Here is a 20,539-nt window from a genome sequence, read left to right on the forward strand (position 1 = left end):
AAAGCAATTTTTTTTTCTATATGTGTGTAATTTGTTTCACATTTGCATACTATACTTATGTGTACTTTTTATTTCTGTAAGTGAACAGATCGATATTAATCTACCACAACAAATGCCTATGATGACCTTTTCCACCCACAGATCGTGGGGTTTCGGTCTGATTATTGATGATCAGCTATATTCCATCGACAGTGAACTAACACCATTTACCACTCAGAGCTCATGGGGTTTCGATCAAGTTGTTGATTAGCTACCACAAGTTCAAATGGTTCAAATGGCTCTAGACACTATGGGACTTAACATCTGAGGTCATCAGTCCCCTAGACCTAGAACTACTTAAACCTAACTAACCCAAGGACATCACACACATCCATGCCCGAGGCAGGATTCGAACCTGCGACCGTAGCGGTCGCGTGGTTCCAGACTGAAGCGCCTAGAACCGCTCGGCCACAACGGCCGGCTACCACAAGTACTGACGCCATTTTTTACTAGCTACAATGATAAATTTTTTATGCCTGAATAGTGTTTTTCTTTCTTTTGTTAGGTTAACTTGATGCTGATATTGAAAGGGAGGGAGTGGCAACCAAGTTAAATCGAAAAATATTAGAATATAGCTCACCCAATATTGTGGATCATAATGATGACGACTGGCTGAAAGCACTCCTTGTAAGTGAACATAGATGAATTTATCAGAAATGAATTATTATTGGTGGATGCACATATCTGTTGCTTGTATCTTTGCATGATACTTATCAATTTCGCTTCTTCTTCTATTGAAGAAAGAGTATTGGAAGGTTCTGGAGGTGGGTCACAGCACTACCACAGACCTTACATTGATGCAGTCATTGATGTCTGCAACGCTTTGGACCAGCAGTAGCATGACAATGCCATCAACATCTGTGTCACCTCATCTGAGCTGTCAGGCTGCTCCCAACCCCTCCCCACCACCACCACCACCACCGCCACCACCACCCCCAGCCTATCAGTTGCAGGACAGTGCTATTGATGTGTGCGTCACCTTTTGAGCGTTGTTAGGCTACTGCCCACAGTCTAGTGGTATCTGGGGCAGTATTTTCATCGTCATTGCCGTCACTCCATCCCTGATCTAGCAGTAAGGCCCCACAGCCCACCTTCTTCACCTACATCTAGTCACATTAGACTACTCTATTGTTGCTGGTACTTTCAGGGATAGGATCTTACAGTCCTGCATCGATAATGTCAATGCTGGATTCTGATATCTGACTACATTCCTTCATGCATGCCGAGAAGAGTTGGGAAAGGGCGCTCACTGAAATCATCAATGCGCAGTGGTATCCTGCCATCAGGTGCAAAGCTGTTCTCTACTACAAGCTGTCTCACCTCCCCCCACCCACTAAAGGAAGCAGCACTGACGCTGCAGATACAAGCATCATCGAACTTTCGGGGGTGTATGGCTTGATGTTGCAGGACATGTTAATTTCAGAGCGGTATGTAACTTTTACCAAGAACATCATACTGATGTGTTTTTGCAATATGAAGTGAGGAGGTTCTGGTAAGGCCTTCAGCTGTTTACTCTGCCTTGATGTGTAGACACACGTTTCTGATCCTACTAGTGGGGGATCCAGTTTCATCCCTCTCCTAGGTGATACTTCCACTAAACAGGTATTAATGCTCAGAATCTAGATGAGAAGGATGAAAACTGCTTCGTATGGTTGCTTCAGGCTTGAAATAGAAATTAACTGAAAGATGCCTGCCATAAAGGTAAATAAAACACATCTAATATGTGCAGGCATTATAACTTAGCAGACATTTCATTCACAATCACAATATCAGACTTGACAAAATTTGGAAGACAGAACCCTAATTACTTAGTTCATGTTTGTGGTCTGTGTGTACATCTACATCTACACTTATACTCCGCAAGCCACCCAACGGTGTGTGGCGGAAGGCACTTTACGTGCCACTGTCTTTACCTCCCTTTCCTCTTCCAGTTGCGTATGGTTCGCGGGAAGAACGACTGCCGGGAAACCTCCGTGCGCGCTCGAATCTCTCTAATTTTACATTCGTGATCCCCTCGGGAGGTATAAGTAGGGGGAAGCAATATATTCGATACCTCATCCAGAAACGCTCCCTCTCGAAACCTGGACAGCAAGCTACATCGCGATGCAGAGCGCCTCTCTTGAAGAGTCTGCCACTTGAGTTTGCTAATCATCTCCGTAACGCTATCACGCTTACCAAATAACCCTGTGACGAAACGCGTCGTTCTTCTTTGGATCTTCTCTATCTCCTCCGTCAACCCAACCTGGTATGGATCCCACACTGATGAGCAATACTCAAGTATAGGTCGAACGAGTGTTTTGTAAGCCACCTCCTTTGTTGATGGACTACATTTTCTAAGGACTTTCCCAATGAATCTCCACCTGGTACCCGCCTTACCAACAATTAATTTTATATGATCATTCCCCTTCAAATCGTTCCGCACGCACTCTCCCAGATATTTTACAGAAGTAACTGTTACCAGTGTTTTTTCCGCTATCATATAATCATACAATAAAGGATCCTTCTTTCTATGTATTCGCAATACATTACATTTGTCTATGTTAAGGGTCAGTTGCCACTCCCTGCACCAAGTGCCTATTCGCTGCAGATCTTCCTGCAAAAAATGGTTCAAATGGCTCTGAGCACTATGGGACTTAACTTCTGAGGTCATTAGTCCCCTAGAACTTAGAACTACTTAAACCTAACTAACCTAAGGACATCACACAGCCGGCCGAAGTGGCCGTGCGGTTACAGGCGCTGCAGTCTGGAACCGCAAGACCGCTACGGTCGCAGGTTCGAATCCTGCCTCGGGCATGGATGTTTGTGATGTCCTTAGGTTAGTTAGGTTCAACTAGTTCTAAGTTCTAGGGGACTAATGACCTCAGCAGTTGAGTCCCATAGTGCTCAGACCCATTTGAACCATTTTTTGACATCACACACATCCATGCCCGGGGCAGGATTCGAACCTGCGACCGTGGCGGTCGCGCGGTTCCAGACTGTAGCGCCTAGAACCACTCGGCCACTCCGGCCGGCGATCTTCCTGCATTTCGCTGCAATTTTCTAATGCTGCAACTTCTCTGTATACTACAGCATCATCTGCGAAAAGCCGCATGGAACTTCCGACACCATCTACTAGGTCATTTATATATATTGTGAAAATCAATGGTCCCATAACACTCCCCTGTGGCATGCCAGAGGTTACTTTAACGTCTGTAGATGTCTCTCCATTGAGAACAACATGCTGTGTTCTGTTTGCTAAAAACTCTTCAATCCAGCCACACAGCTGGTCTGATATTCCGTAGGCTCTTACTTTGTTTATCAGGCGACAGTGCGGAACTGTATCGAACGCCCTCCGGAAGTCAAGGAAAATGGCATCTACCTGGGAGCCTGTATCTAATATTTTCTGGGTCTCATGAACAAATAAAGCGAGTTGGGTCTCACACGATCGCTGTTTCCAGAATCCATGTTGATTCCTACAGAGTAGATTCTGGGTTTCCAGAAACGACATGATACACGAGCAAAAAACATGTTCTAAAATTCTGCAACAGATCGACGTCAGAGATATAAGTGTATAGTTTTGCGCATCTGCTCGATGACCCTTCTTTAAGACTGGGACTACCTGTGCTCTATTCCAATCATTTGGAACCTTCCGTTTCGCTAGAGACTTGTGGTACAGGGCTATTAGAAGAGGAGCAAGTTCTTTCGCGTGCTCTGTGTAGACTCGAATTGGTATCCTGTCAGGTCCAGTGGACTTTCCTCTGTTGAGTGATTTCAGTTGCTTTTCTATTCCTTGGACACTTATTTCGGTGTCAGCCATTTTTTCGTTTGTGCGAGGATTTAGCGAAGGAACTGCAGTGCGGTCTTCCTCTGCGAAACAGCTTTGGAAAAAGGTGTTTAGTATTTCAGCTTTATGCGTGTCAACCTCTGTTTCAATGCCATCATCATCCCAGAGTGTCTGGATATACTGTTTCGAGCCACTTACTGATTTTACGTAAGACCAGAACTTCCTAGGATTTTCTGTCAAGTCGGTACATAGAATTTTACTCTCAAATTCACTGAACGCTTCACGCATAGCCCTCCTTTCGCTAACTCTGACATCGTTTAGCTTCTGTTTGTCTGAGAGGTTTTGGCTGCGTTTAAACTTGCAGTGAAGCTCTCTTTGCTTTCGCAGTAATTTCCTAACTTTGTTGTTGAACCACGGTGGGTTTTTCCCATCCCTCACACTTTTGCTCGGCACGTACCTGTCCAAAACGCATTTTACGATTGCCTTGAACTTTTTCCATAAACATTCAACATTGTCAGTGTGGGAACAGAAATTTTCGTTTCGATCTGTTAGGTAGTCTGAAATCTGCCTTCTATTACTCTTGCTAAACAGATAAACCTTCCTCCCTTTTTTTACATTCCTATTAACTTCCGTGAGTCTTGAGTATGGCACCTTGCATTTTAGCGTCCATAACACACCTCCGTCCTCCACTTACTGGTCCCTCCGTGGCTTACGTGCATTGCTGTCCCTGAAACCATACTTCCGTCTAAGCCTACTTCCTTTATATACATCCTAATATACAATAATTTATAGTACAGGAGATTATTTACTTTTTTTACTATTTAGTGCGCCGCCTTATAAAGCCCGTTTGCGGATGTATCAGCCGGAACTATTTGCGATCACGTGCCTCCCGTAGCAAAGTAATTCCTAGGCCAGCTGCGACCTCTGGTGAAGCCGTTCTACAGGTTCCACGAATGCCTAGTGGTCCCTGGCGGCCGTTGGTGGAGACATGGTGTTGTGTTGTGTTGTTCCCAACGGTAAGTCTTTGTTTTGGCAACATAGACGACGTAGATTTTCCTGGTGAATATACACACTATGATTCAAGCATCCCATGACGGTTGGACGTAAAGTGGGATGCTGATGCAGTAGGGGCTACAATGTCCGATTTGTGTGGCAACAGCAGGTGGTGGGTTGTTAAATAACACATGCATGCTGTGGCAGATTACCAAGGAGGTTACGGGGAATGACAGGGTCTCGTCTAGTACTTTGAATCAAAATTTGGGAGCCACACAATCATGAATGCAGGTACTGGATGTGACGATAAAACTGACAAAATTGTTGCAATCTTCAGGAGACAGTGTCTGGGATGCAAGAGCGGAGCTGACTGACTTCATGGGCAATTGAACCAGGTTTTTCTGTCCAAGGAGCAGCATTTGAAAGAACTGAGGATTGTTCAGGAATAGTTAGCATAGGAATTGCAGGTAGTAGTACAGCTGGGTACTCAGAACTTGTAATTCTATTACCATAGTGCAGCAGTGGAGGTGATGATGAATAATGCATGATTGAATGTGTTAGTGAGGATACCAGCAACAACCAAGCATGTGCTATTTAAATGTTACACAGTGGACACCTATCCAGTAAAGATAGTGACAATGAGGAAATTTGTGTAAGTGAGAGAAGACAGGGTATTGATAGCGATAGAAAACAGGGATCAATATATGGTGATGACTGAGGGTATGCTACAGCAGCGCCAGAGCAGAATGGTTACCACATGCTCAGTACGCAAGGCCGCTATGGGTGGAAATGCACATCTCATGGATCATCACTGGATATACTCAATATACAACACTGTGGTAATGGCAGCCATTTGCTATGAGCAAGTGAAGCTTGTGGTAGCAAAACGTTTAGAGTTATAGGTTAGTGGATTGTTGATAGTGGGATCAAGTGTGATGTTACAGGACTAACATTCCATTTGTCAGCCACTATGATGGGAGTGGCTTTGTTAAATATAACACAACCACAGATGTATTGGCCAGATGAACCCATAGAGATGCTACCAAAGCAGAACCTTACCTTCCTTAGCACCACCTATGAAGCCAGCTTGGACCTTTTGTTAAGAATGTTTATAGCTAAGCAGCAGTGGCAAATCACAGCAGAACAATTGCTGCAGCTTGTCAGTCACTATCAAGGTGGCAGGCATCAAGTAATCATGTACTTAAGTGACACAATTCCTAACGCCATAGTGACTGACTTTGCTTGGTTTAGCCATTATGTATGTGAGACAATGAGGGATTCCAAGGCCAGGTCCATGGACAATTCGAGTTATAATGGATTGGATTGTCCCATCAAGGGATGGAGAGTAGTTTCTTAAGTTCAGGATGAGTGCAATAATTGTCTAGTAAGTAGGAATAACCAATCTAGGAATAAGAGTATTTATCTGTAGAGTAAGGGCATAGTTACCAGAGTGGAAGACTGGTCAAAGTAAGACCCAAGGGGCTGGGTCTTCTCGATAGGAGAGGGCAGTGTAGTGCCACCACCCAGTCTTTGGACAGAAAATTATAAACCTTTCGAAAAGTAGCACAGAAGCTGCCACAGAGCACTGCATTAACATTCATGTGTCAGTAGCCGCCAGTGTGGCAACATGTAGGTCACAATAACAGATACTCCAGTGGAGTGTGAAGCAAAGATAGCCGAACACAGCAGTAAATGGCACCACACAGTGATAACTGTGTAACAAGCGGGATGGTGTCACTGCACCAGGGTTAGTCTCTCGTTATTATGGCGGGACTAGAAGCTGGGTTTTAGTGAAAAAATGAGCTATGGAGGCATATACATAAGTATGGCTTTTAAGGCAGGGATCCTTTCTCATTGTCATAAACCAGCAGCAATACCTTGACGCCAGAGCTACTGTGCACAATGAGTCGACTAGTCTTTGCCAGTAGCAGCAATGATTTCAAGACTGGGCAATGCATGCCATCAGTGTTAAGTCCTTCATGGGACTAGGTGTCACATCACCATCAAGCTGCCGTCCATACCTATCAATTTTGACACTGAATTCCTAGTAGGACTTGGCACCAAAGTGCTGGCCACCATCCAACACCTGTACATGGTTAGTAGGTTGAAAATCACACACAGTAGACTCCACACGCCACCAGTACAATGATGTGCAGAGGTGGGGAACGGTTCCCTGAGTGGAATGCTGTTGCTGCACAACATGTAGCCCCACTGACATCAACAGCCATGGCCTCCAAAGGGCGCAAGCTGCAGCAATGCAGGGTGCGAGCTCAACAGCTATGAGTAGAGGCCACCACCCATTCAACGTTGAAATTTATTTCTGTAAGAAAGCAAAAAAAGAAAACATGATAAACTGTACACAAATTCTGAAAGGAAAGGACATAAGGGATCATTCTGATCAATTAAAGAAATATTACTCAATGAATACAGTTCTACAAAGGTATGGGAGGAAGAACACACTCTGTCACCATAAGTTACTCTGCAAAGTTGTAAACGGTCATGGTCACAATCGGTGGTTACACTGGCACTGTGTTGGTCCTGTAGCATGGTATCGGAGACACGTTGTACACTCACAATCAGAGTCGGCATCAGATTCAGAGTCAGACTACCCAAGAGCTGGAGTGACAGTCCTATAAAAACCACCCAGCATATCGATACCAGAAAGTGGGCCTTGGAGTTGCAAAATAGTGTTGTCTGTTTCTGGTGATTGTGGCACCCTTGTTTCTGCAGCGGACATCGCAGCAGAGTTGAGCTGCATCAGCTGCAGATATTTGGTGGGAGGGCAAGCTGCAAGTCAGTACCGTGTGGTATGTGATCCACACCATCAGGCACCAGCCATACAGTGCACTCTCTTTCCTTCGCCATCGCAGTATATAAATGGTGGCAGACAGAGAGGTGACAGGGAAGGACACAGCATTTCTCTTCCCTTTGGAGGGAGATGGCAAAATCAGACCACACATTGATTATGTAAAACGTGACATTTAGTTGCGACAATAGTCAGTGTTTACACCAGGTGAAGAGCATCTGCAAGACTCTCACCGAATCATAACATGTTTCTAATGATGTACACTGTAATGTGCAATAAGCTATTTGGACCATGTATATTCTCAAATTTACGATTTTATCCTTTTTTCTATCGTATTTGAAATGTTTTAAGCTCCAACTGTGTAATATGTTGTACTTACACAATTAACCCCTGTGATAAAAGAAAACAAATTTCATAAAATTACTGTACTACAAAAAGATATATTTTTGTTTATGTGAAAATATATATCATAATTGTTGTATTGTGCAGTTGAGTGAATTTCACTTTCTGTAAATTATTTTAGATTTAATGTTCTATGTTTTGATCTTAGTATGACTATATCTTTACTGATGTACCTTGAAACGATGTTAACTGGGTGTGAGTTGGTTGTAGGTTGTCTGTTGGGAAGGAAGGTAGGAGAAATGCTATGTTTTCTGGGGTTGTGTACAAATAGAAAATTATTTTGCTGAGTGAACATTGTAAACTGATGGCAGCAAGGCATCTAGGACTATAAAAAATGAAAATTACATACAAATCAGTTTGTCGTCTATGTTATTTCAAGAAATGCGTCAACCTATAGGGTTTCCAGACCTACAAGAGAACCTGGCTTCCAGACAGAGCAAATTCAAGCAACAGATTGAAGGAAATCCTTAAAAAACAAGATCAGTATTTTTTCTTTAAAACCACTAGACCTGACCAACAATATTTTATCTCCATGAACATTTATTACAGTTAACGGTCTTCCAGTTGTGCATAACAAAGGAGGTCATTGAAACACTGATATGTAGTATCAGCAGTGACTGCAGGATATTGCAAAAGCTTGATGAGGCACTTTTCAGATGATGCAGTTGTGTACAGAGAAGCTGTGGTGATAGAAAACTGTAGTGAAATGCATGGGAATCTGCAGAGGATTGACACCTGTTGCATGGATTTGTAGTTCACACCCAGCATAAACAAATGTAACATATTGCAAATAAACAGGTAGTAATACCCATTTTTGTGTTGTTATAAGATTAAAAACAATCAGTTTAAGCAGTCACTTCTGTTAAATATCTACATAGATGCATATAGAGTGATTTAAAGTGTAACAACAACATGAAACTAATAGCACAAAAGGCAGAATCCAGACAGAGTCACTGGATGAATCCTCAGAAAGTGTAGTTCGTACACAAATGAGATATCCTACAAATTCTCATTTGACCAATATTTTGATATTGCTTGTCCCCTTTGCATATTTCATATAATAATAAATCAATACAATCATCACAAACCTACCAGAACATACTCCTTTTGAGCATGCCCAAATAATAATAAATGAAGAAAACCAACACAAAGTCAACAGCACAAGCTGTCGTCAACAGGCCCCCATACATTGACTCAGTAACTTCAATAATACAAATTAAATTGCCCCTCAGTTCCATTTCTACACTTGTTCCCAGTTTTTACAATGTTACTGCCTCTATTATAGAGTAATTACAATAGATACCAACCCACTAATAATGTCAACTTTAATTTCTTCATTTTTACATCCAGTATATAATTTTAAAATACACACAAAATAAACTACTTTTCTAATTATTACTATGTACATATTATATATATTTCTACTATTCCAATATTTCTCTCTTGAACTGTCATTACATACCATAGTGGAAATGCCACTTTTTCACCTTTAACATTTTCAGATCAGTTTTCTCCATTAAACCAACCTGTATCCTCCGTAATCTCTTTCTGTTGTACATACATACCAACACCTGTTCCCATCTTCAGTCTCCATATCCCATTTAAATAAATCATTAAATATTTCACTCACATTCCCAGCATCCAATTCCTCTATCTTTTTAGTCACTCTGAACTTTTTTAGTTGTTCCCATTCCTCTGACAACATCTGATGTCCCTTTGCATGTGACACCCAATCATTTATATTATGCTCATGCTCATTGTTTCCCATTGTAATCTTACCCTCCCACACATCACCATTAAAGGTCTCATTCTTTGCACAAAATATGAAAACTTCGAGAGGGCTAAGATAATTTCATAAATAAATCTAGAAACAAATTTAATAATTATTGTTAGAGTGCAAAATTAATAATATGATTTTTAAGTATGGCAGAAATTTTGTAATTTTTATTATTCTTAAAAGAAGAGTACTTTTAACTGTTAAGTACCACATCAAATACTGACAAACCAATTCCACAGACTGAACGTGAGGAGAGGGGCTAGTGTAATTGTTTAATACAAACCATACAAAAATGCACAGAAGTATGTTTTTTAACACAAACCTACGTTTTTTTAAATAGAACCACGTTAGTTTTGTTAGCACATCTGAACATATAAACAAATACGTAATCAGTGTCATTTGTTGCATTGTAAAATGTTAATTACATCCGGAGATATTGTAACCTCAAGTTGACGCTTGAGTACCACTCCTCCGCTGTTCGATCATGTGTATCGGAGAGCACCGAATTACGTAGGGATCCAAAGGGAACAGTGATGGACCTTAGGTACAGAAGAGACTGGAACAGCACATTACGTTCACATGCTAACACCTTTTTATTGGTCTTTTTCACTGACGCACATGTACATTACCATGAGGGGTGAGGTACACGTACATGCGTGGTTTCCGTTTTCAATTACGGAGTGGAATAGAGTGTGTCCCGACATGTCAGGCCAATAGATGTTCAATGTGGTGGCCATCATTTGCTGCACACAATTGCAATCTCTGGCATAATGAATGTCGTACACGCCACAGTATGTTGTTTCATATCCTCTGGGGTTGTAGGCACATCACGGTACACATTCTCCTTTAACGTACCCCACAGAAATAAGTCCAGAGGTGTAAGATCAGGAGAACGGGCTGGCAAATTTATGCGTCCTCCACGTCCTATGAAACGCCCGTCGAACGTCCTGTCAAGGGTCAGCCTAGTGTTAATTGCGGAATGTGCAGGTGCACCATCATGCTGGTACCACATACGTGGACGCGTTTCCAGTGGGACATTTTCGAGCAACGTTGGCAGATCATTCTGTAGAAACGCGGTGTATGCTGCAGCTGTTTGGGCACCTGCCATGAAGTGTTTGTTACAACACGCAACTGAACGTCGGAGGTTTCAAGCGTCAACTTTAGGTTACAATATCTCCGGATGTAATTAACATTTTACAATGGCAACAAACGGCACTGATTACGTATTTGTTTATATGTTCAGATGTGCTAACAAAACTAATGTGGTTCTATTTAAAAAAATGTAGGTTTGTGTTAAAAAACATACTTCCGTGCATTTTTGTATGGTTTTTATTAAACAATTACACTAGCCCCTCTCCTCACGTTCGGGCTGTGGAATCGGTTCATCAGTATTTGATGTGGTTTACGAAATATATCCAGCGGTAACGTTAGGTGACTCACCCTGTATATCATATGTCACTAGTTGTCAGTCATGGCTGATCATTTACTCTATCTTCAACTTACTGAGTGAGAAACTAATTGTCAGAATAGAATCCAAATTTGGTGATATAAAGTCTCAAACTGCTGATAGTATAAAGTCTGTAGTTGGAGATTTAAAAGCTCAACTTGTTGGTAAAACATTTGAAGTGTCTAGCAAGTTTGATAATATGGCATTAACATCTGATGAAGTAATAAAGGTGAATAATTCTAATGAGAAAAATCAGGAAAGTGATCTAAGGGAGGATAAATCAGATTGTGAGAACATTGAAGCAGAATTGGAAAGTAATGAAAAAACACAAGAAATCTGTGAAGAATTAGATCACATTGAGGACGAAGTAACTGAATTTAATTTTAGTACTGAGGGTGATATTAAAGTTATAAAAAGCTATTCAGAAATCGAAGATGTAGCAGAGGAAGCAGGTAGCAGCAACAGCAGCAGCAGAACTCCGTCTTCAGGTGACAAGTGGCCCATTGGAACCATCCAAACTCCATATCATCCTCAGCTGAGGATGCGGATAGGAGGGGTGTGTGGTCAGCACACCACTCTCCTGGTCATTTTGACGGTTTTCTTTGACTGGAGCCACTACTAATCAGTTGAGTCGCCCCTCTATTGGCATCACGAGGCTGTGTGCACCCCGGAAAATGGCAACAATGCATGGCGGCCCGGATGGTCACCCACAGAGGAAGCAGGTACTCACGCAAAAATTGTATTTAGTGATCTTGAGATTGTTGAAGCACAAGTGCAGGAACGTGTACTGTGTGAATTGCAAGCAGATGTGGAATTAAAATGTTGGGGTGTAAATGAATGTAAGGGTATTAAAAGTAACTATAAAAGGTTAAGATGGGAAGTGGGCAATACTGAAAGGGAGAGATTCAGTTTAAGGAAAGTCATGTTTGTTGAAGTAAATGGGGAAGCAATTTCATCAGTGGAGTTTACCAAGGGGCATGTGAAGTATAACTGTACTGAGGTTTTCAGTGAAGGGAAGTTATTCAATTTAAGAAAAGAAATGTTTAGTCTAGGGTTTGAGCAAGGAAATCTGTTAACAGAATTTGCTGTGGTGGAGGGAAGTAAGATGGTATGATGTCTGATGGATAGTGATACATGTGGTGGCTATATGATTTCAGTAGGAAGCACAAAGATAGTATAGGTGGGGAATATATTAATAACAAATGTGACAATGATGTATGTGACATAAGGGCGTTCCTTGATAGGGATGAGATGAAGGTGCATAGAAAGGATGAAAACAGCATTAGTTTGTCTGCATTGGAAGATAGAGTGGGTTTGGAAATTGGAGCTGAGCCTGATATAAATCTAAGAAGTGAAAATATTGTGGGCAGCTTTGATGGAGTTAGTGTCGAGAGATATGTTACTGTAAATGAGTTTGTCACGAAAGTACCAGATGTTGTATGTAGCAATGGTCCAACAAGTGTGATAAATTTGAATATGCTAGTACTGAAGGTAGTGCAAGGTCATATTAGCCATATTAACAGTGAACTGGAAAAGGAAGTGATCATGCAGATATTAGGTGTGATAAGATTTTCACGCTAAAACAAGTGAAAACATATGTATCCAGGGAAGACAGAAGTCGTGTGGTTCTAAGTATGGATATCAACAGTGAATGGATGGTATATCGAGTCACCCTCCTCTAACATTACCTTATTTTTTTATAGAAATAACCGATACCATGTACACTATCGATTCTTGCATAAGTTAAATTATCTCAGCGGTCTCACTAAAATAATTCCTATGATTTGGTATACAATGTATTATATTTCAGGCTAAAATGTGTAAAAAAGAAATTAATGTGTTACAAATATATCCAGCGGTAATGTTAGGTGACTCACCCTGTATAAAGCAACTGATGCTTGTACTTAACTCGTGGTTACTCTGAAGGTGTGAAATTGACTGCTACTCTGAAACGCAGCACAGCTGTTGATAAGGATGCTGCATCAATGGAGATGCTGTTAACAATCGTGGCACAAAAAAGACATGAGATGAATGGCAACAATGGCAGCTCTGGTTGAAATACTGTGGCCATGGTGCGGAGATACTCAGGCGACAGTATGGCTCGGCCGTTGTACATGAGTGTGTCAGCCCGGTGATGACATGGACATGGTCACAGCAGATGCATGTGTAAGCCAGATGACAATGTGGAGATGGCCATGGCACATGCATGAAGATAGCCACGTGATGGCATGGAGACAGCTGGACAATGGCATGGGGACGGATAGGCGATGACATGGAGATGGCCAGGCAAAAGCATGAAGATGGCTGAGCAGTGCCACAGGATGGCTGGGCAACGTCTTAGAGACAGCCTGGTGGTGGAATGGGGGCAGACGGACGATGGTGTGGAGATGGCCAGGTGATAGCATTAAGATAGCCAGGCGACAGTGTGGAAACGGCTGGGTGATGGCGTGGAGATGGTCAACATACTGGGAAAATGGTACACACTAATGAACACCTCTCATGCCTGCCAAACTCTAGTAACAGGAATCAAGGCTGAAACTTCCTGGCAGATTAAAACTGTGTGCCGGGCCGAGACTCGAACTCGGGACCTTTGCCTTTTGCGGGCAAGTGCTCTACCACTCACCTACCCAAGCACGACTCACACCCTGTCCTCACAGCTTTTCTTCTGCCAGTACCTCGTCTCCTACCTTCCGAACTTTACAGAAGCTCTCCTGCGAACCTTGCAGAACTAGCACTCCTGAAAGAAAGGATATTGCGGAGACATGGCTTAGCCACAGCCTGGGTGATGTTTCCAGAATGAGATTTTCACTCTGCAGCCGAGTGTGCGCTGATATGAAACTTCCTGGCAGATTAAAACTGTGTGCCGGGTCGAGAATCGAACTTGGGGCCTTTGCCTTTCGCGGGCATGTGCTCTTCAGGAATCAAGGCTATTTTCCAACTAAAGGGCAAGTGAACAGTTTAAAATTAGCAGATAACTCATCTGCTGAGTGGAGTGGTAGTCCACCATTGCATTTATGCTCTAACGAGTATGTTAGAGGTTTACCACATGGCCAATGAATCACAGTCAGTGAATTATGAAAACGAACACCCTAACACTTTTGAAAACACTCAATTTAATGATAAGTGTTCACATTCAAATATTCATGAATATGATATTATTCGAAGTACAAATTGAATTGGTCACGGGTCTGCCAGTGCATGGAAAACTGTATGCAGGCAATTATGTATTGTAAAGGGACATCCTTCTTTAACGTTACTCTTCCTCATCAAAAGTAGTCGATACCAAAAATATTTTCAACTTTTTAAACAGGTTTGTGGTGCTGATGAGATCGACACCAGTATCGATCTTTTGTGTTGTCAGTGGTGGTTGCACGGCGGCGCGCAGGAGCCGAAGTTGCATAGTTTGAGGTGCTGTCCGTGAGGGGAAGGGTAGGAGCTGTCAGTACGGGAACACCTGACGCTCGTCATCTACCTCGGGCCGTCATCTACCTCAGGCTGTGGAGACTCAGGCTCCAGTGACGGATGCCTTGGCAGGCACCAAGACTTCTGGATCTCGGCCCATTCCATGGACCCTTGCTATGACTGACTCTTTCACTGCTGTCAAAAATCCTCTTGCCGAGGCCTGCACCATTGCGCATCCTCATCCCGATGCGCAGCTTTTCATCACCACAGATGTGAGCGATACTGCCATCGGTGCTGTCCTTAGCCAGATAGTCGACGGCCAAACTTCGCCTCCGCAGTTCTTCTCGCACAAGCTCACCAATGCACAACGGAAATGTTCCACATTTGACAGGGAGTTGCTCGCGGTCTACAAAGCGATCAAGCATTTTAAGACTGACGTTGAGGGATGCCCTTTCTATGTTTTAACAGACCACAAACCCCTGGCTGCAGCCATCTCAAACCTGCCAGCTGATTCGCCCCCTCGCCGTTTCAGATACATGGACTTCATATCTCAGTTCACCACCAATGTCCGACACATAAAGTGTGCTGACAATATGGTCGCTGATTTCCTTTCACAAGTGACGCTGATGAGATCGACACCAGTATCTATCTGAGCATCATCTTTGAACTAAGCAAAACATCTTTGTGTAGTTCCGCCATCCAGTTCTGTGTAAGCCTTGCTTGTGTGAAGAGATTAATAAATGAACTCCTGATTATGAGGTGTTGTTTGGTGTATCTCACCCGAGCATCCACCTCAAGTTAATATTATCTCAGCTGTTTTTCTAAAAGAATTTTGTATGATTTTTTACACAATGTATTATATTTCAGGATAAAATTTGTAAAAAGAAATTACTTTATTTTCTTTGTTACAATCAGACAGTTGAAATTATATTTTTTAGAAACATTTTAAATTATGAAATATTTCGCACAGTTAAAATTTCTGTTATTAATTACACTGTTTATTAATTTTACATCTGGATTCATTTATAAAATAATAATATAAATTAATAGAAATTCATTTGTCAAGAAAATTTGTAAACCCTTTGGAATATTGTTATTACCGCAGAGTGAAGTAGTAGTGGGCATGCCTCTGATGTGATAAGATGTGTTTTGGAATAACAATGTAATTTCAGCTTTGCTAAGGGGACATTGTACATGAAATTCATTGAAATTTGACATTTTCTGTTTTCTATTCCATAATGTACTTTGGAGTTTCCTGAACATTTAGGTATATAATACATTAAAATCAGACAATTGTGAGACCTTCAAATAATATTTTGAATGTTGAAGTGTGACTGTCAAATTTCGCAGGCTGTGAATTGCTTAGTTTTGTGTAGGACTTGTCAAGAAAAGGATGGGAACACGTCTGCGTAACTTAAAAACCAAGCTGGGTAACATAAAACTGTCTGATGCAAGACACTAAAATGTGCTGAAGACTAACAGACAAAGTAATTGATGAATTACAGGAATATTATGGGAACACCATTAGAGATAATGGTGACAATTTAGAGTAGATGAAAAGAGCTGTGTGGATCACTTTCTTTCATTGAATATCAACTGATGAAAAGCCATGTCATGCTTTGTGTCCACCTCCACCAAACACTTGGTATAAATATAGGCAAGCTGAATTTTCTGGCATCCTGCATGAATTTACACATAAAAATTCTCTTCCTTTGGCAGTAATGGAGGCAATCAAACCTATTTACAGAGATTTGGCAAATCCTGAGCTTCTAAAGAAGTGTTTACATTGGAAAACCCAGAATGTGAATGAGTCCTTTAATAATTTGGTGTGGTGCCGTGTGCCTAAAAATGTATTTCTTGGCCTTATGGCTGTAAAGTTAGCAGTGTCTGATGCTGTAATAACTTCTAATGGTGGGAACTATGAAAGACTTAAGGTTCTGGAGAAGGTAGGGGTAAGATTTGGACAGAATGCAGCTAAAGTACTGCAGGTACTGGATGAGCTTCATGTGCGTGAAGCAGAGTTAGCTGCTCAGCAAATGACAAAAGAAGCAAGAAAGAAAAGGAGGAGGCAAGCACTACAGACTACGGACCAGGGCAATTATAGTGCACAGAAGATGCAGAAATTCTTTATAAGAATTTGTAATAAAAAAGTATTAAACCACAATATCTCTGAACTACATTTTTTGCAATAAATGACCCATTTTCTAAAAAAGTACAGATGGTAGAGACATGAAATTTTCACAGCATGCCAAGTGCGATATTTAACACATATTGAACTTCAATAATTAAAATATCCTGATTTGTTTTGCTTTTATGTTCATCTATCTACAAAATTCTGTCAAAAAATTGAGTGTTTGAAAAAAAGATAACATGCCCCACAATACAATTTTAGTAATAATTCTAGTTCAGTGTACCTAGAAAGGTGCATTCAGTAATTATGGAAAATTGTAAGTTGGTGTCTTAAAAAGTTTCCAAGATAATGGGTCACAAAATTCGATAATTTAACATTGGCGGCGTAGGACATACAACGTCCACTTAATGAGAAAGTTCAAAAGACAGTGTGATATAGAAAAATGTGAGAGAATAAAATTAATGTGAAAACAAAAAATACAGTGCAGGCTTACTTCAAACTTATTATGTCAATTGGAACCATCAGAACCTGTAATGTCAAGAATCAACTCCTAGACATGAAGAACTGGAGCCAACTATGAGAAAAGAAGATAAGTAGAAAGTTTATTGTAAATCTTACTCCTCCCAAAACTTATTAAAAGAGTTAAACATAAAGACAGTGACAGTCAACAACAAATGATGTGAGGGAGGGGTAGATCACAACTGGTGGTGTCGTCCAGGATCAGTTGACTAGTAATGAAGTTTTGTCTGTTGCAGAAGAATGGAGAGTCATTTGTGTCATTTGCAGAGTATGTATGAATGGATTTTGGATCACACAAAGAAAGAAGACTGAAGGCTGCCCAACAAAGTAAACAGTATCAACAGTGATGATGTACTGCCAACAATGACAGACCAGATGGAATGAAAGAGGACTTTACAACTACAGCCACAGACATCAAAAAGGAAAAATAAGTACAAACTATTTATAAAATTAATTTGTTTGTGGACTTGTGTGTTTGTTAACAAAGTGAATAGAGACAAGGGTAGGAGTGAGGTAGAAGTGAAAGCTGTATGATCCAGTCAGGACATGTCTGAGCCGAATGAAATTGTAGTTAGCAAAGAAACAGTAAAAACTGATATTTTGCAGTTAATTTTGGAAAAACTAGAGGAAATGAAGACAAATAACAATAGCAAATTTAGTGCAGTTAATGATCAGTTAACTGAAATAAGAACTGAAAACAATAGTAAAATGGACAGGGTAAAAGATCAAATGGACCAACTTAGTAATCAAGTTTGAGAGCTAACAAATGGGTTGTCAGAGGGGTTAAATAGTCTGAATGAAAAAGTTGATGTTTTAGAAAATAAATTTATTGTTTTGGAAAATGAGCACAGTAGTTGAATTGGCAAGACACTCGAAGAATGTTAATGATGTCAGGGTTGAACAGCAGGCCATAGCGGAAAAAATGTAACAAAACTGCACCAGTTTAGACCAAAAAATTTTAAATGTTGAAAACAATATGCAGACTAATGTAAATGTTTTAGATAAAAAAAAAAATTCAGCAGTTCAGGAAACATGTTTGAACCAAAGTCTGTGTACAAACAATCGTATTGCATGGTCCAACAATCCTATCAAACGTTTTCCATCAGAAAATTTACATCCAGTGCATTTTCTGATCCACTGTAGAGACAGTTTTGTGTCAGGCATGAATGACAATAAAAAAAATTATTTTGTTAAATGATATCTTGAAGGTGAAGCTCTATCATGAGTAAATTTAAATTTGAGTCAGTGGGAAACATATCAAAGTTTTGAAAAACGTTTTCAAATAAATTTTGGTTGGAAGCTGAACAGGGGAGAATTAAAAGGGTCCTAATTATAGGAATAGTGATGGTACTTTGAAAGAGTTTTGTAAGAATCAACTTAAAAAAATTAACATACCTTCACAAATTATTTGACGAAATGACCTTGATTGATGCACTTAAAAGGAGATTACCAGAAGGATTGCAGTGTGATTTAGTACATTGTCTTGAACAATTTTTATGATGTATTGACAGGCTGGATAGGGCAGTAGAAAGATGTATGTACCATAATAATCGGAATGATAGAAATTACAATGGGAATAATTACAGAGACAGAGATACTGGTAACTTCTATCAGGATCAAAGTGTCAATAGAGAGAGAAATTTTTGAACCTCAGCAGGATAGGAATAATGGGGATAACCATGGGCATTTTAATAGGAGAAAAATATCACAGAAGTAAATATTCGGGAAATGACAGTTCACCTCAATGAAGGTCCACAGTTTTGGGGCAAAAAACACAACAAGCACAGGACCTCAAGTTACACTTGCTATTAGACAGTAATAACAGTGTTAATTATATGGCACAGGTATATGAAATCGAACAGAAGAAATATCATTCTCATTTACATTTTGATCAAATGTTTTCGGATACTATGATTAATCATGGTGATGTAGGTGCTAACTACAAACCAGATTGTGAGAGCAGTGAGAATTTTGATGTAGTATGTACAAATGACTTCTTGGTGAGAAAACAGTGTTATTGATGTATGTAAATCAGGTGATGACTGTATCTGATCTGAACTAGGTGGTATTTTTGATGTAGATATAAATGAGAGCTGTAAAATAACCGAGGTTGGTAAGTCTGAGACTGGTAGCTTATTACAAATGAGTGTAGGTGAGGTAAGTGACTTTTAATGGAGCTGAGACTTGTATTGTTAGTGATGTTGTTGATGAAATAATTTTGGAGGAATATGATGATGATGAGTATCAGGTATCTGTGGAGTTTAAGAGTAATGAAGTTTCAGAGTTATTTGTGAATGATGTTAATAATGCAGGTAAGCTAAGTGATGTATGTGATGATGTAAGTGAGAGTCATGGAATACCAGTCCAGTTGAAACAGTTTTTCATTAATGTCATGTAGAGTAATGATCCAACAGTAAAGATGAGTTATCTGTAGGCCTAGACAACTTTTTGAAGTTTGTTTGGGACCAGATTGATGATCATGTAGATATGTGTGTGTTCTGGAATAGGTTAGCTATGGTCAGTCAGTATTTGTATCCAATTTTGCGGAATGAGGTGAAAGAAGATCTAACAGGAAGTGTAATTTTGACAGTAATAAATTTTATGTTCCGTCTGTAAAAAATTATGTTCGTTGTGCCATGGAATCCATTCACTGTGTTCAATCTTTACCTCACAACATGAGTAACCAAAGTAATGCTATGATACCAGTAAAGTTGATAAAACCCTGTAAAGACAGAGTGGATGTAGCATTTGATGAAATTGAAAGTGATCTTTTGCATGAAGTCTCTGACAACAGAAAAGATGATTCAGATTTTGGGTGTCCTTTCATTAAAATTAAGATTGATCAGTGGGAAGGTAACTGTTTGGTTGCTACAGACAACCCAGTTTGTGGTGTATCTGAACAATTTAGAGACAAAATTAAGTATAGTAAGAATTTTGTGGAAATGCCTGCGGCAACAGTCGACCCCCAGTAACTTCACCGGCAAAGTGCAGAGTAAACGGTCTTTGGAGACTTGAGTTTCTTTGGCAGTCCCGTCTGTGACTTGACTGAGTTACACACGTGTCGTGAAATTGTGCATTGTTTTTCTTGTGTTTCTGTAACTATACGAACCTTAATAAAAGTGTCTTATTGTACTAAGTTGGAGTTTTTGGTGTGTGGTCCATCACTATAGCCCAAAAAACCCACATTGGTGACCCCGAGTCGCGAAAATATGTTGCAGTCGCTCGCTGTGTATCACCGGGGGTTCGCGTCAATAGACAAT

The 20,539-nt window shown here is 40.5% G+C and overlaps 1 protein-coding gene across 1 annotated transcript; it reads left to right on the forward strand.

Annotated features, from left to right (window-relative positions):
- The first annotated feature begins 884 nt into the window (after positions 1–884).
- LOC124556421 (mitochondrial fission regulator 1-like) lies at positions 885–13,284 on the forward strand. The gene is made up of 3 exons (XM_047130379.1): positions 885–1,009; positions 11,306–11,679; positions 13,154–13,284. Exons 1-3 carry the CDS (start codon positions 885–887, stop codon positions 13,282–13,284), a joined length of 630 nt encoding a protein of 209 aa, XP_046986335.1.
- Positions 13,285–20,539: the final 7,255 nt, after the last annotated feature.

The sequence above is a fragment of the Schistocerca americana genome, chromosome X (genome assembly GCF_021461395.2).
Source record: "Schistocerca americana isolate TAMUIC-IGC-003095 chromosome X, iqSchAmer2.1, whole genome shotgun sequence".
Taxonomy (NCBI): domain Eukaryota; kingdom Metazoa; phylum Arthropoda; class Insecta; order Orthoptera; family Acrididae; genus Schistocerca; species Schistocerca americana.